This window comes from Elgaria multicarinata, chromosome 1 (genome assembly GCF_023053635.1).
Source record: "Elgaria multicarinata webbii isolate HBS135686 ecotype San Diego chromosome 1, rElgMul1.1.pri, whole genome shotgun sequence".
In the NCBI taxonomy this organism is placed as follows: domain Eukaryota; kingdom Metazoa; phylum Chordata; class Lepidosauria; order Squamata; family Anguidae; genus Elgaria; species Elgaria multicarinata.
Genome location: NC_086171.1, coordinates 18,777,969 through 18,792,486, shown reverse-complemented (window position 1 = coordinate 18,792,486; position 14,518 = coordinate 18,777,969). Strand labels below are relative to the sequence as shown.

General features: G+C 37.9%; 1 protein-coding gene across 1 annotated transcript in view; it reads left to right on the top strand.

The window, feature by feature from the left end:
• IGF2BP3 (insulin like growth factor 2 mRNA binding protein 3) overlaps positions 1-14,518 on the top strand; it is an 85,844-nt gene that overhangs the window by 25,833 nt on the left and 45,493 nt on the right. Inside the window, exon 3 of the mRNA XM_063123750.1 lies at positions 9,496-9,544. Within this exon, the coding sequence (XP_062979820.1) occupies positions 9,496-9,544 (49 nt within the window). The remainder of the gene's footprint in view (positions 1-9,495; positions 9,545-14,518) is intronic.

Here is a 14,518-nt window from a genome sequence, read left to right as displayed (position 1 = left end):
TCTAAAAACAACTTGAGGCATCAGCCAAACCACAAAACAAATCCAGGATCAATTAAAATTCATCATGTGCTGCCAAATGCCTAGGAAAAGAGAAAAGTCTTGTCTTGACATAGAAAAGATAACTATGTTAGTGCCAGGTGGGCCTGATTGGGGAGACCATTCCACAATTGGAGGCTACCACCGAGAAAGCCCTCTCCCTTGTTGCTGTCTTCTAAGCCTCCTTTAGAGTAGGCACCCAGAGGAGGACCTTAGACGTTGAGCTTAGTGTACAGGTATGTTCATGCCCAGAGAGATGCTCCGTCAGGTATTGTGGTCCTGAGCCATTTAAGTCTTTATAGGTTAAAACCAGCACTTTGAATCGAGCTTCAAAACGTACAGGCAGCCTATGCTAGCAGGCCATAGTTAGCTTTATACGTTTGGATATAAACAGTCACTCAGAAGGCATTTGTGCCTTTTAACATACTAGGCACATTGTTGTATATGCGATATAAAATGAGTGGAGCCTATTTGTTTTCATCTTTATGCCTGAGATCTTAAGAAATGCTTTAGTCATGCCAAAAACCACAGAATGGCCATTGCATTTTTTGTCTTTTCTTCAGTGATATATTACAATCTGCTATTTTTAAAGTGGGCATAAGGAGCAGTCATGCTATTTAAGAAACTCAAGTCTCCTTGGGAATGTGGAACTAATTGAATCTTTGAGTGTTTACCTAAAGCTTTTTTTTAAAAAAACTACCCTACCTAGTGCTTTTTCCTTTCTCTACAAACTTGTTAACTGCAGACAAGCAGATACACTTGAGGTGTTTCACCTTAGAGTTTTGCAGAACAGGAATCTTTAGAAATGACTTGTCATGGGGGAGGGGATAAATAAAAATGCAAATTTTGGGGGCATATTGATGACACATTTTTGGTGATTGCTATTCTGAAAATATGGAATAAATATAAACCCAGACTATGTCAAAAAACACCATTATGGGTATCAGTGCAGGAAGCATACCAAAGAAGGGAAAGGACAAGTACCGTATTTCTTCAATTGTAAGATGCCATCGATTGTAAGATGCACACTAATTTCAGTACCACCAACAGAAAAAAAAACTCAAAGACACACCTGCGATTCTAAGACACACCCCATTTTTAGAGATGTTTATATGGGGGGGGGGAAGTGCGTCTTAGAATCGAAGAAATAGGGTAGTTATCATTGGTGGACATATCGTGATATTTTAGAACCGTGGCAAGGGGATTATAAATTAAAGTCAAGAGAAGGGTTGATAAAAGAAGGGTACCCATAGCAATGGTTTGAATATATGCAAATGTCAGAAAGGTTTAAAATGGACAAAAAAGCTTGTGGCTTTGAAACAACAAAGTCGGAATTTGAAAGGGCATTATGTACAAACGATGAATATGTTATTGTTAAAATTTATAAACTTTTCCTGAGGTTTGAGATGGAGGAAGGACAAGTGAAAAAATGTATGATAAAATGGGGCCAAAACATGGGACATAGTATACCAATGGGATTATATATCGACAAGAGGGTTAAAATTTATGTTAAGTACTAACCTTAAAGAAAAATTTTACAAAATGATGTATAGGTGGCATATGCTAAAATTGGCTAAAATGTATAAAGGGGCATCAGGATTGTGCTGGAAATGTGAAGAGCAGGAAGGATCATTTTATCATGCATTTTTTTTATTTATTCATTTATTTATTACATTTTATACCACCCAATAGCCGAAGTTCTCTGGGCGGTTCACAAAAATTAAAACCATGAAAAGCATAAAAACAATCAACAATTTAAAAACCCGAATACAAAATACAATATAAAAAGCACAACCAGGATTAAAACCACACAGCAAAAATTGATATAGGTTAACATATGGAATTAAAACAGCAAAGTTTAAATTTAAGTTAAATTAAGTGTTAAAATGCTGAGAAAATAAAAAGGTCTTCAGCTGGCGACGAAAGGAGTACACTGTAGGCGCCAAGCAAATATTTCTGGGGAGCTCATTCCACAGCCGGGGTGCCACAGCAGAGAAAGCCCTCCTCCTAGTAGCCACCTGCCTCACTTCCTTTGGCAGGGGCTCGCGGAGAAGGATGATGGACCTGTAAAAAAGCAAAAACTTTCTGGATACAAATTCATTCTGAAATCCAAAAAATCCAAAAAATTAATATCCAACTGAAACTGGAATACTTCCTTTTGGGATTTATGGATGAGCAGATGAAAAAGAACCATGGGACTATATTTTTCTTTATGACAACAGCAGCAAGATTACTATATGCCCAAAGATGGAAGGGCAAAATAGTGCCCACAACAGAGGAATGGCTACTGAAGATGTTTGAGCTAGCGGAGGTGGCGAAACTCACGGCAATTATGAGAGAAAATTTGACTTTAAGATTTATAACTGAATGGGAACCTTTTGTAAACTTTATGAAGGGACGAGAAAAAGATGACTTGTACATCTGCGGTTTCAACCAATAATGTAGAAAATGGTAAGAGAGAAATTAGAGATTTGGATTTGACAGTGATAGAGTCAGAAAATATAACAACAACATTGTTACATGCTTGTGCTAGGGGGAATATTGGAAGAACATTTTTTTGGTTTTATTTTTTGGTTTTGTTTTGTTTGATTTTTGTGTGTGTCTGCTTATATGTATTATATTTTGCGTTGTAGTGTTTTTTATTCATTGGTGTTTGGAAACAAAAAAAAAGATTAATCGACACATTTTAATTGAAGGCATTTGTTTTGGATCTTCATATAGCCCTCTGGATGAAATACCACTTTTAAACTCCAAACATTCAGCATAAAATTCACTTCAGTAGGCTTTGGAGTACATTTACCTTTTGCTGACATCTGGTTTCAAATAAATTTTTTTAAAGACAGTAGTTTGACTTTTTCTCTGAGTATTATGTTAAATAAGAGGCACAGGATAAATGTTTAAATTATACATAGTTTTGAAATATTTGGTCAATGAAATCTTAGGTTGGAGTACAATTGTCTGTCTGAATTTTATAGCAATCTAATGAAAAAAACAATCCATAGTTCTTAATATGGGTAGCTTCTTAAAGACAAGTGGCAAAATAGGATGTGAACTATTTTTCTGAGAATCAGAATTAAGGCTTGAGGAATGATGGTCCAGTATTCATGGATTGTGATATTTTATCACAAACCACTTAAAAGCATCTATCAACTAAGATTTGCTTTCTGTTGTATTTCATTATGAAGATCAGTAGGAAAATTGAAAGATATATTTGAGTACTTCATATAAGAGTTGTAGTTTCTGTATTAAATCCCTTTCATAATTCATGTTTGGGAATTGTCAAATTATGCATGTAAGCTTTTAGTCTGAGAAGTGTAAAGAACCATCTGAAGTAATTGTAATTGTGTAATTGCGCTAACTACACATGTTTATAAAAGTTTGAAAAAGTACGGGGGCTGTGCTGTAGAGAGTGTCTTTTCACTATTGAACAGACATGGGGAAGTTGGCAGGTCCTGTACAGTTTCCTTCCTTGTATTGACCCCATTTTCACCTCAAGTTTTCATGATTGAAGATGACTTGTCTACTTCCATAGTATCTACTTTGAAACAGGTAATTTTTCAGTTATTTGAATTTACTATAGAGTAGTGTGGCTGATAGATTTAAATCCTGGCCAATGATTTTCAGACAAAAGAATTGTGAATGCTCAAGGGGGGTTATGGTATGGCTTTCTCAAATAGCAGCCTACTCTGCCAAATAGGAAATAGGAAATAAACCTGTTTTGGGTTGTATATTTCCATTTTTTTCAAATATAAGTTCTTACAAGCTTGTTTCCACACTTGTTTTCCAGGGTCATAAAATCGACCTCAGGTGACCTCAAAGAGGTGAAAAGGTGTGTGTGTGTGGGGGGGGAGATCTGATAGGTGGGGAGAGGCCAAGATCTGCTCTTCCTTCTTTGTGGTCTCTGTGCATCACACGCATGGGCTCTGCACCTGCACAGAGCCTCACTTTGGGAAACATCTATAGACAAAGCTGTTTTAGGTGGGAACCCTTCCCCCACCACATACTATGCATGCCCGTATGGTTCCCACCTTTCCCAATAGTTCTCTTTTGACTGTCATTGTGGCAGCCTTGCTAGGGAATCTTCTCCATGGAACTCCCATAGTTATGTACATTTTTTTGATGTTTTTCCTTTTTCCTTCTAACTTACTCATTTTATTTTGTTGTTTACTTTATCTTTTTTGCCATTCTTGTTTTTCACAAATGCCTGTAAGGGCACATGGTCCTCCAGGCACCCTTCAGGAAATGTACAAGGTGCGGAAGTAAGTTGCTGCCTTCAGAGGGCCATTCTTGCTGCCTTCTTTGTTTGGGCAAGGGGTACATAGTAGAGTCATGCCCCAATTGTCAGGCTTTTTCAAAGCACAGAAGAAGACATCTTTCAGACAGATTTAAAGTCATCTTGTTGTATAGAGGCAGTGGGTGATCAGGATGCACCAGTGGCTCAGGTGATACCTCAACAGCTTCATGTCGCTCAACAGTCAATTGATCTGGTCATACAAACATCACCACAACATTCTCCAATAACCGAAGAGGTGCCACATATGCCGGGCAAGTCACTGACTGTGAGTGTAGTGAAAGAACTATCAAAGAGAGCCAAAGCATCCAAGTCTTTGAGAGTGCAAACTGCGGAGCCTAAGAAGAAGATGAGAAAGTCTTCAAAAAAGTTGATCGAGGAGTCTCGAGACCACACTTCTATGCCTGAAAAGATAGGGCAGTCTCAGTCAGCTCCACTTGCCATATCTCCATCTCGACCTTGGACTCCTGAGGAGCATTCAGCAACTCGAGACCGACAGCTTTCAGTGCCATCAACATCGAGCTCCATCAGTGCCATTGACTTTACCTCCAATATCTCCGTTATTATCTTCGCCTATTCTGAATCTGCCCACAACATCAGTACAGGAATCTTGACAGGCCATGGCTGTAAAAAAAGCAAATGCTATTTTGGGCTGCATTAATAGAAGTATAGCGTCGAAATCACGCAAGGTACTGGTTCCCCTCTATTCAGCCCTGGTTAGGCCTCATCTTGAGTATTGCATCCAGTTCTAGGCACCACACTTCAAGAAGGATGCAGACAAGCTGGAGCGTGTTCAGAGGAGGGCAACTAGGATGATCGGGGGTCTGGAAACAAAGCCCTATGAAGAGACACTGAAAGAACTTGGCATGTTTAGCCTGGAGAAGAGAAGATTGAGGGGAGACATGATAACACTCTTCAAATACTTAAAAGGTCACACAGAGGAAGGCCAGGATCTCTTCTTGATCATCCCAGAGTGCAGGACACGGAATAACGGGCTCAAGTGACAAGAAGCCAGATTCCGGCTAGACATCAGGAAAAACTTCCTGACTGTTAGAGCATTATTTATTATTTTTTTATTGCGTTTCTATACCGCCCAATAGCTGAAGCTCTCTGGGCAGTTCACAATGGAACCAGTTACCTAGGGAGGTTGTGGGCTCTCCCACAGTAGAGGCATTCAAGAGGCAGCTGGACAGGTGGATTAAGAAGGTGGATTAATTAAGGTGGATTCCTGCATTGAGCAGGGGGCTGGGCTCAATGGCAGGCTCCTTCCAACTCTACTATACTATGATTCTATCAGATCAACAAATTAACACAGCTCGCAACATCACCAACTATGGTTATCTCCTTGAGATGTCATAACTGGCTTCACATTGCAGGAATCCACCAGGAGACCAGCTCAAGAATGGGAGATCTTCCATAAGATGGTGAAGGCCTTTTCAGTGCATCCACAAATGACACTCCTGACCTATTATTGCCTCTAGGCACTGGTTCAGAACCTTAACAACTTCCTTGGTATTAGAAGAAAAAGCAAAATAAGATTTGCTTAACACTGAAAGGTGTCACTGGACACTGAAAGGTGCAGTAGAGTCAGTGGAGATATACTTCCCCTGTCTTGTCCCTGGCATAACTAGGCAACCAGTGCTCACTGGTTGATTGTGTGGATGTACCTTCCATATGCATGTGTCTTCAACAGGACACTGCTTCTTTACAAAAGAAGCTAATTTTACTGTGTTTACCAAACAGAAATGACCATTTCAATATACAAAATCAGTGAAGTTGCTTTCTTCAGTTTACTGATAGCTGAGAAGTGCATGCAGACTACTAAGTATTAAGCACTTCGTTTAATAAAAAACATATATTACTGTAACACAGTTTTGTTGTTAGATATTCATCCGAGGTACAACTTACCAGAGATAGTGGAGTGTCACTGGTATAAAAAATTGATCTTTACCTCTCAAGAACAATAATTATGATCTTAATCAGCATGCTTTATAGTAACCATAGAATATATAAGACAAATAGAAATCTCATTTTAAGTTTCCTTGGTAACCAATTTTCTTGCCCAAATCTTCAGCTTGTTACCCCCCATCTGAAACGTGCCTTCATACACTGCCTTCACCAACTGTCGTAGCAATATTGATGGAAGATTACTTTTTTTTAGTTCTTAATAGTGTAATTAAAGATTCTTGATCCATTAAAAATCTAAGGGTATAGATTACACCTGATCTGCTGCATAAAGCTAAATTGCATGCGGGTCATGTTATAAGGGAAATGTTTAAAGCAAAATTGATAAGATTTGCCTGGTTATGGAAGATCTGGAAAGAGAAGTGTATAATTAATGATAAAACTTCATTTTGGAGGGAAGGCAAACCTTAAATTGTGATTTCATCAGTATGTTTTGATGTTAGTTGTAAGCTGCATTGGAAGGCGGAATATAAATGAAATAAATAATGCAAACAAACACTGAGTTCTTTGTTTTAAGGTTATTTTCTTGTAGTAGAATAGATCATAAATGTGATTTGGGTACCATGTACAATGTAACACCTAACATAGGTTTTAAGAGTGTTAAAATTTTTGTAATTCTAATGAGAAATGACCAACAATAAGGAAATTGCTTTTCAGTTGCTATTTTGACAATAAAGAAAATAACCTTAAAACAAAGAAACAACCCTTCTTAGCATTATTTATTACATTTATATTTTACCCTCTAGGATACAAGGCCTTCCAAGGCGGTTTACAATCCCATTGCACCAAGCCAAGGTTTCAAATGGTTATGTCGATTTTAGGAGATATTACAGAGTGTCTTCCAACAAAAAGCTAAGCAATTTTTGCCCAAGAACTTATTTAAGAAAACACTGTGTGGAATTTGTGGTTACCTATGGCTGCTACACAAGTTGTTAAATACAAGATTGTTCTATCCTTCCTTTTTTTAAGAGTTTGTATTTGGTTTTTGAAGCACATGAGTGAATAAATCCAGATCAGCCTTAGAAATCTTTACCTACTTAGGTTGAAATCTCAAACACACTTATTAAAGGGTAAGTCCCATGCAGCTCATTGGGACTTTCTTTTGAATAAACGTGATTAAGATTTCCTTGTTAGGGCTTGGACCATTGTTACATATCATGAGGCTTTGGGGTGGGAGAAACTAGATTTTTTTACTTTGGTTTTTATTCTATTTTAAAGTTTTAGGTTTTGACTGTATATTTGATTATCTTTTCATATTGTATGGGTTTAAACTTTATTTTGTGAACTGTCCAGAGAACTTCAGCTATTGGGTGATATAAAAATGTAATAACTTATTTTGTTAAAGTTTTATTTAACTTGTAGTAAAACATACATTAAAATTTGAAATGACTTTTTATAGTTTTCATAACTAAAATATTTTTATGCTCTGTGATATGATCTGTTGTGTTATGAGTAGCAATTAAACCTTTTGACCTACAAAGTATAATTCCATTATTGTTACTTGAAGCAAGTGTGTTGTGTGTCTAGGCACGTGTGTGTGTGTGTGTATTTTAAAGTGATTTTGTGTCTTTTGTATTAGGTTCTATGAAGTTTTACTTCTAAAGATACATTATGCTGATCAAGTAGTTCCTTGAGGGTTAAAGTTGTGTGCAGTCTGTTATACTCCATGCTAGTGTAGGTCAACCTTCCCCAACCTGATGCCCATCAGATGTGTTGTACTATAACTCCCATCATCCCTAGCCAGTTGGTTGGGGATGCTGGGATTTGTAGTCCAACACATCTGGAGGGCATCAGGTTAAAGAACTCTGATTTCGGCTTTAATAGGATAGAGCCACAAACTCATGTTGAATCTTAGTGCAACTGAATGTTCACTGTGAGGCTCTCTTTCTTCGGCTGTTGTAAAAACTGATGTTCCTTGAGTTAACATTGTTACCTGGAATTGCTTAATGTGTGTGCTTTTTCTTTCATGGAAAAATGGAATTGATTCCATTGTACATAAAGCAGTAGTGCTTTTTTCTGCAGATGGTTATGTATGACAGATAGAATTTATCTTCAGGATTATTGCTATCTCTAGTATACGAGGTGCAGACCCCAGGTTTTAGTAAAAGTGGGAAACTGAAGAATTCAAAAACATTAGCACTGAAAGCAAAGCACACCTAGAATTTAACATTTGACATGATCTACCAGGATTTTCTTCTTTTAGCAGTGCTTGCTAAGAGGGGTTTCTGGTGCGTTGTTTGTTTTATGAGCTTCATTTACATGATATTGCTGGATTGTATATAGTGGGGAAACTGCTACTACATCTGTACACTATATATCTAACTAAATTTCAACTTAAACACTACTTTCACATAAATCTTTTCCAGATTTATTCATTTTAAAACAATAGTAATTCACCTAATGCAGATGATCAGATAACTTTCAATTACATATAATATGTTCTGTATTGGACTGTGTGTCGTTTTGATTAACCCAAGAACATTTTTAACTATTTTTCCTGAACTCTAATAAGGATAGCCTTCCTAGTCCTGAGTGGTGTATGGAGCCTTGTTAGTTTGCATATTCTTGAAGTTCCCAATGGTTGTGTAGCATTTGGGGCATTTGCTTGTTCTGAAGAGGTGAGGAGACAAAGGGATTGCCTATTAATCCATTCAGGATGCTGCTAGGCCTTGCTATATTTCAGTAAAGCAAATACTTCCACTACATGATAAATCACTGAATGCTGAGGCATCCTTGAAACACAGGTGAGAATACAACAGCCAATCAAGATCTGAGAAGCGTGGAATTTTAGGAATTCAAGTGCTAATTAAACTGATCACAATTTCAGAATTAGCATAATCTCACACATGCAAACCATTTAGTGAGGTTAAAAATTTAGGGAAAGCTTTCCCAGGTGTAAAAAGCAATTAATATATTTAAACAATATGAGAGAGTAATATTATTGAAGCAAATACATTTCATGTGTCAAGAAATGTTTCCATGTGTCTAGAAAATACTGTGAAGAGCAATATCTTTTGAGAAGAGTGTCTGTTCAATTGACTACTACTGTTCAATATTTTTAAAGTAGCTTGAAATGAGGCACATACTCACTATATGTGACCACTTCCTAAGACTTATTTTGACCTGTTCATAATTTTCAACTTGGTGTCTTATACAGTGTACATTTTTGTGTTAAATAACAGGCTCTCTCTCTCCATCCCCAGGAGTCGAAAACTTCAAATCAGAAACATCCCGCCACACTTGCAGTGGGAGGTAGGCTTTCACCTTTAAATTTTCAAGATACCTGTTTAAGAGGATAAATTAGTGGTATGTTTTTCACCTTTTGCCTCATATCCCTCCTCTTGTTCTTCCATTCCTTCCCCTTCAAGGTCTCCTAACACATGCAAATTGTTGACAAGAACAATTTTTATTCTGGGGTGGGAGGGGATAATTTGCAAGTTTGAATAACACAGCCTTCCAAATATTTCTTGCAACTGTCCTTTTTAATCATGGGTAGTTGGAGATGAATATACTCAGGATACTACAACACATTCTTAGGAGAACGGAAACTTCCTGGTTCATTCATATTCTCCCTCTCCCTTTTTGAAGTCTCATCTGTGCTTTTCCCTGTAAACATTAGTAGTATAGTCACTTTTATAAACAGAAACACCATAGCCTTTTCATATAATTATTCTTCTGTCACTAGTTATTCCATAGCGCCATGCCATAATTCCAAAAATTCAATAATAACTAGGTTGCAACATATAGATTATCATGGGAACATGCCTTTTTTTCTTGTGCCTCTTACCCTTACTGTAGTTAGAAATAAAAGGGTCCCTCAAGTATAATTTAGACTAAACAAGAATGAATTTTATAAACAATTGATCAAGTAGAAGTTGGTATAGAGGAGAAACTCAAGACCAGGCAATACTGTGCTTAACCAAAATTAGTATACAAGTACAATATTTTTCTGTAAATGTATATGTCACCATTTAGTATACATATTTCCAGGAAACTTTGTGCGTTAAACATAATTTCCCTGCTATAATGGCCCAATGGCAATACTTGCAACAGCAACACCTGCTGAAATCTAGGTTTGGTCCAGTTGGTTTTACAGCTTCAGAGCCTCCAGCACTGTTAGAAACACTTATAACAGCTGAACTGACACGTCGATCCATGGCACAAATATATAAGTATTTAGTACCAGTAAGTAAATATGATACCCATAGATTAAGACTGGATTGGAATAGAGAATTGGAGTGCATAATCAGAGCCAGGCTATCCCTGCTTAGGCTGGTGTGCAATTGACACACAAACCTCTGCTTTTAAAAGTGCCACTGAGGCAACCTAAGCTTCCAGTGATGAAACGGATCTATGAGCACCCCTAGATTTTGAACTTAATCCTTGGGGATGGGAGGTCAACCCCTTCAAGAACAGGTCAAACCACCTCATTGAACAGTTCAACTGCCTACTAATAGTATTCACCATTTTGAATACCCAGTAGAAGGGGATAGGTTAAACAAGCACTTTAAAATGATATTTTAAACTGCCTCAATGCTTTTTGTGATGAATTTTTGTTTCGTACCTAAGCTTTTCATATTTTTTGTCCCAGCATGTAGTCTGAAGTCACACAATGCAAATACTTGCTGAAGCTAAGCAAGTATGGCTCTGTTTGGGTGGGAGATTACTTGAGACCCCCATGTATGGTGCCTTGAATTCAAAGGCAGGTTAGAAATACACAAAATAAAAATAAAATAAAAGGTTCCTGTAGGTTCTAGTGCCCCATTAAAAAAAACCCATCAATTATTTTTTAAATATGAGCACTTAACACTAAATTTAAATTTGCTGCCCTGTTAAATTGTGTTTATGTTAGTTGTGTTAAATACTCTTGTGGATGATTGTTAACGTCAGACTTTTAAACAATAAATATTTGCTTTGCTGTAACTGAAGGTGTGGGATAAGGTTTGTTGAGAGTCATGCAGTAGAATATTGAGTGTCCCTTTGGAGAAGTTCTTGGTTCTAGGGTTAAAGAAATGAGGAGAAATCTGACTGAGACAAGACTATAAGCACTTTCTTGTTTTGTCTTTTTTATGCTCCTCTTCTCCCAGACATCAGTTTCAGGGTTATTTCTTACTATTGCACACTAGCCACACTTTTCTGGAGGGAAAGCCAACAGGACTTTGTAAACCCCTCCTCTTTGTATACCCCACTGTGAACGGCAATATTCACCTGGGCTGCTCGCTCTCCTTTTCTGTTGCTTACCTTGCATAGCAGAATGAGAGGCTATGTCATATAAAGGAAAAACTCCTCTCAGATATCTTTTTCTATTCATACTTGGAAGAGGGGGACTAACAAATCTTTTGTCTGTCTTGCCAAGTGGCATAAGAAGTTCCCTTGGAATTGACATTTTCCGAAGAGTAGTGTAGTGAAGATGTAGTAGTTAATGTATTGGGACTAGGACTAGGGAGGCACAGGAACCTTATAGGGGTGACCTTGGGCCAGCAACACTTTCTCAGTCTCCTATTTCACTTGAATCATGATAAAATGGCAGAGGGCAGAGCTATGTAACCTTGATCTCCTTGGAGAAAAGGCAAGATAAACATGTAGGGCCAACTCACTTGTAATGTCTGCCCATGGGGATAAATTGGAGAGAGTGGGCGCATTGCCTGCAGTGCAACAGCCACTTCCACTGTTACTCAATAACTCACAGTCACTTCTTCATAGATTGTTGAATGTGATGTCCAAAACCAGACCAGGTTCAGACATCATGCTCAACAACCCATGATAGGCTTCTTCGTAGGTGAAGAAGTCTATCATGGGTTGTTGAGTAAAAGTGGAAGTGACAGGCGCTCAGGAGTCAAGTTATCTTTCTCTGTTTTCTATAGTGGCTTCTGCTAGGTTGATGGTGCAAGAAGGGGGAATGAGATAAGTATCATTGAACACTTGTGCTTCATTAAAAACTGCAGAATGCTTCCTCTTCCAGGAAAGTATTTCAGTAACCAGTATCCTTTTGTAGCTAAGCCAGTGTAGATATAATCGAAATCATATTCTTCTCCTGATATCCCCTGCCTCCCAAAACCTATGTTTCTCTGTGTCAGTTTTTGGATTATAAGACCCTTGGAGTAGAAACTTGTCAAACCTGTTTTTTTGTAATTATATTTTAATTTACACTGTATACACCAGGGAGCTTTCTCCAAAAAGTGGCTTATATATTACAGTAATCTGGAAACAGCTTTTTTGTTTTAAAAATATACTTTTTTGTGAAATTTCTATTTGCTTGTAGATTTTTAGCTAATACTTATATGAATAGTTGAAACTTTAGTTTGGTAACTGCTGAATGTTTTATGAGTCAGCTATGGAATATAAAACAAGTAAAGCACTGGTGTGGATGACATTATTTGTTACCAAATGGTTCACTGTAGCAATGAGTTTTACAATACAGTCCTTAGGAGCAAGCCACACTGAACAGATTAGGTTTACATCCAAGTGAACACTCATAGGATATGCTAATCTTGTATGACATGTCAAAAGATGCCCTAAAACTTTGCCTTGCTAGCACTGCCAGTCCTTGGTGTGGTGATCAAGCAGGGCGTACGTAATTGAATATTAGTTTCCTTTCTCTACCTAATTCAGTATTTACTGTATCTATAAATACATTAAAAACAAAGTGCTAACATAAAAATAAAAACAGCACAGAATAAAACCAGCAGCAAAGAATAAAACCATTACACTATTATAAAAGCAATTTAAAACCATTAGCAGAATAACATATTAAAATTCTGGATGAATAAAAAGGGTTTCCCCTGGTTCCAGAAAGACCATAACATATGTGCCTGGTAAGTCTTTCTGAGGAGAGCATTCCACAAATGGGGTGCCATCACTGAAAAGACCCTCTCTGTTATAGCTTACTGCCTCACCTCATTTGGTGAGGGCAACAGGAGGTATGCCCCTGCTCCACTTTGACTACCTCCACTAGCAGCTCTTCAAGCTCTCAGCCTCCCAGCAGCTGTGACCATCATCTTCCAGTGCTTCCTCCACATGGGAAACGTCCATTCCTATTGCTTCTAAAACTGCCTCTGCTATCAGTCTTCGTCCTGCTCCAAGTTCAGGACACAAAAGCAGCACAACAACATCCAGCTAAGTGACCTCTGGATTATCTTAATGTCTATGTGCCAGCTGGAGCAGGCAAACAGCAAATTGATCTGCCCCTGAAGCAGTGACATCCATTTGGGCAAATACAGCTCTTGCTGCTTTGCCTCCTCCAGGGGAATCTCTGCCACAGACAGCAAAGGACATCCAGAACTTGCTGGCCTCTCCATAGTTCCAGTAGGCACTGAGCATGTTCGGCACTGCCTGGGCACCTGGGACCTTTAATGGATCAATTTGGGTTACCAGCTCAGGCAGGAGATGCAGGAGACAAAGGTGATGTAGAAGCCTTTGTAAAAACAATGCAGAATAATGTCAAATCTGACCAAAAGGCAGGATATTCAGATAACAAGAAAGACGAAGAGGAAGACATGAATTTGACTTAAGGTGTCTTAACTGTGTCTCATAGGTACTCCAAATATTATCTTTAAAATAAACAGAATCATTAACTAATTTCATTTATTGAATCTACAAATAAAGGAAATCATTAAGTAAATGGTGTTGTGATATTTGCATAGATTTTTGAATAATCGGTATAGATAACTTTTAAATCGAGGCACAGTGTATTAGAATTACTGGCCTTATGATTTCCAGGTGGAAACCCTGCCAATCCCTATCTCTGTTGGCATTAGTTAAGTAAATTATAAGAATGAGACCATAGCAAAATCCTTGATTTGTTGCCTAGCCTCCAGGATGGTCATTATCCTAGCAGTAACATACACTTTAGAAAAAGAAGGTTGCAGATTACAGCTGTTGGCTCCAGTCCTGTTCCTAGTTATGTGCACTTAAATCCTACTGAAGTCAGTGAACTTGTATGTGTGCATATGGATGGGTTTGATGATTGAACCATTGCTTTTAAATTACCTTGTGATTCATACAGAAGCTCACCATTCATTGCCAAAGCCAGTAAACTATTTTGTCTTGTTTTTCTTCTGTGAATAATAGAAGTTGCACTTTTTAAACATATGCAGAGGGGTGGGTGTTAAGCATTACTATAATTGTGTATAGCAGCCTTCTCCTATGCGGTGCTCTCCAAATGTGTGGGACTACTACTCCCAACATTAAAAGTTATCTATGGCTGATTGGCTGGGTATGGTGGGA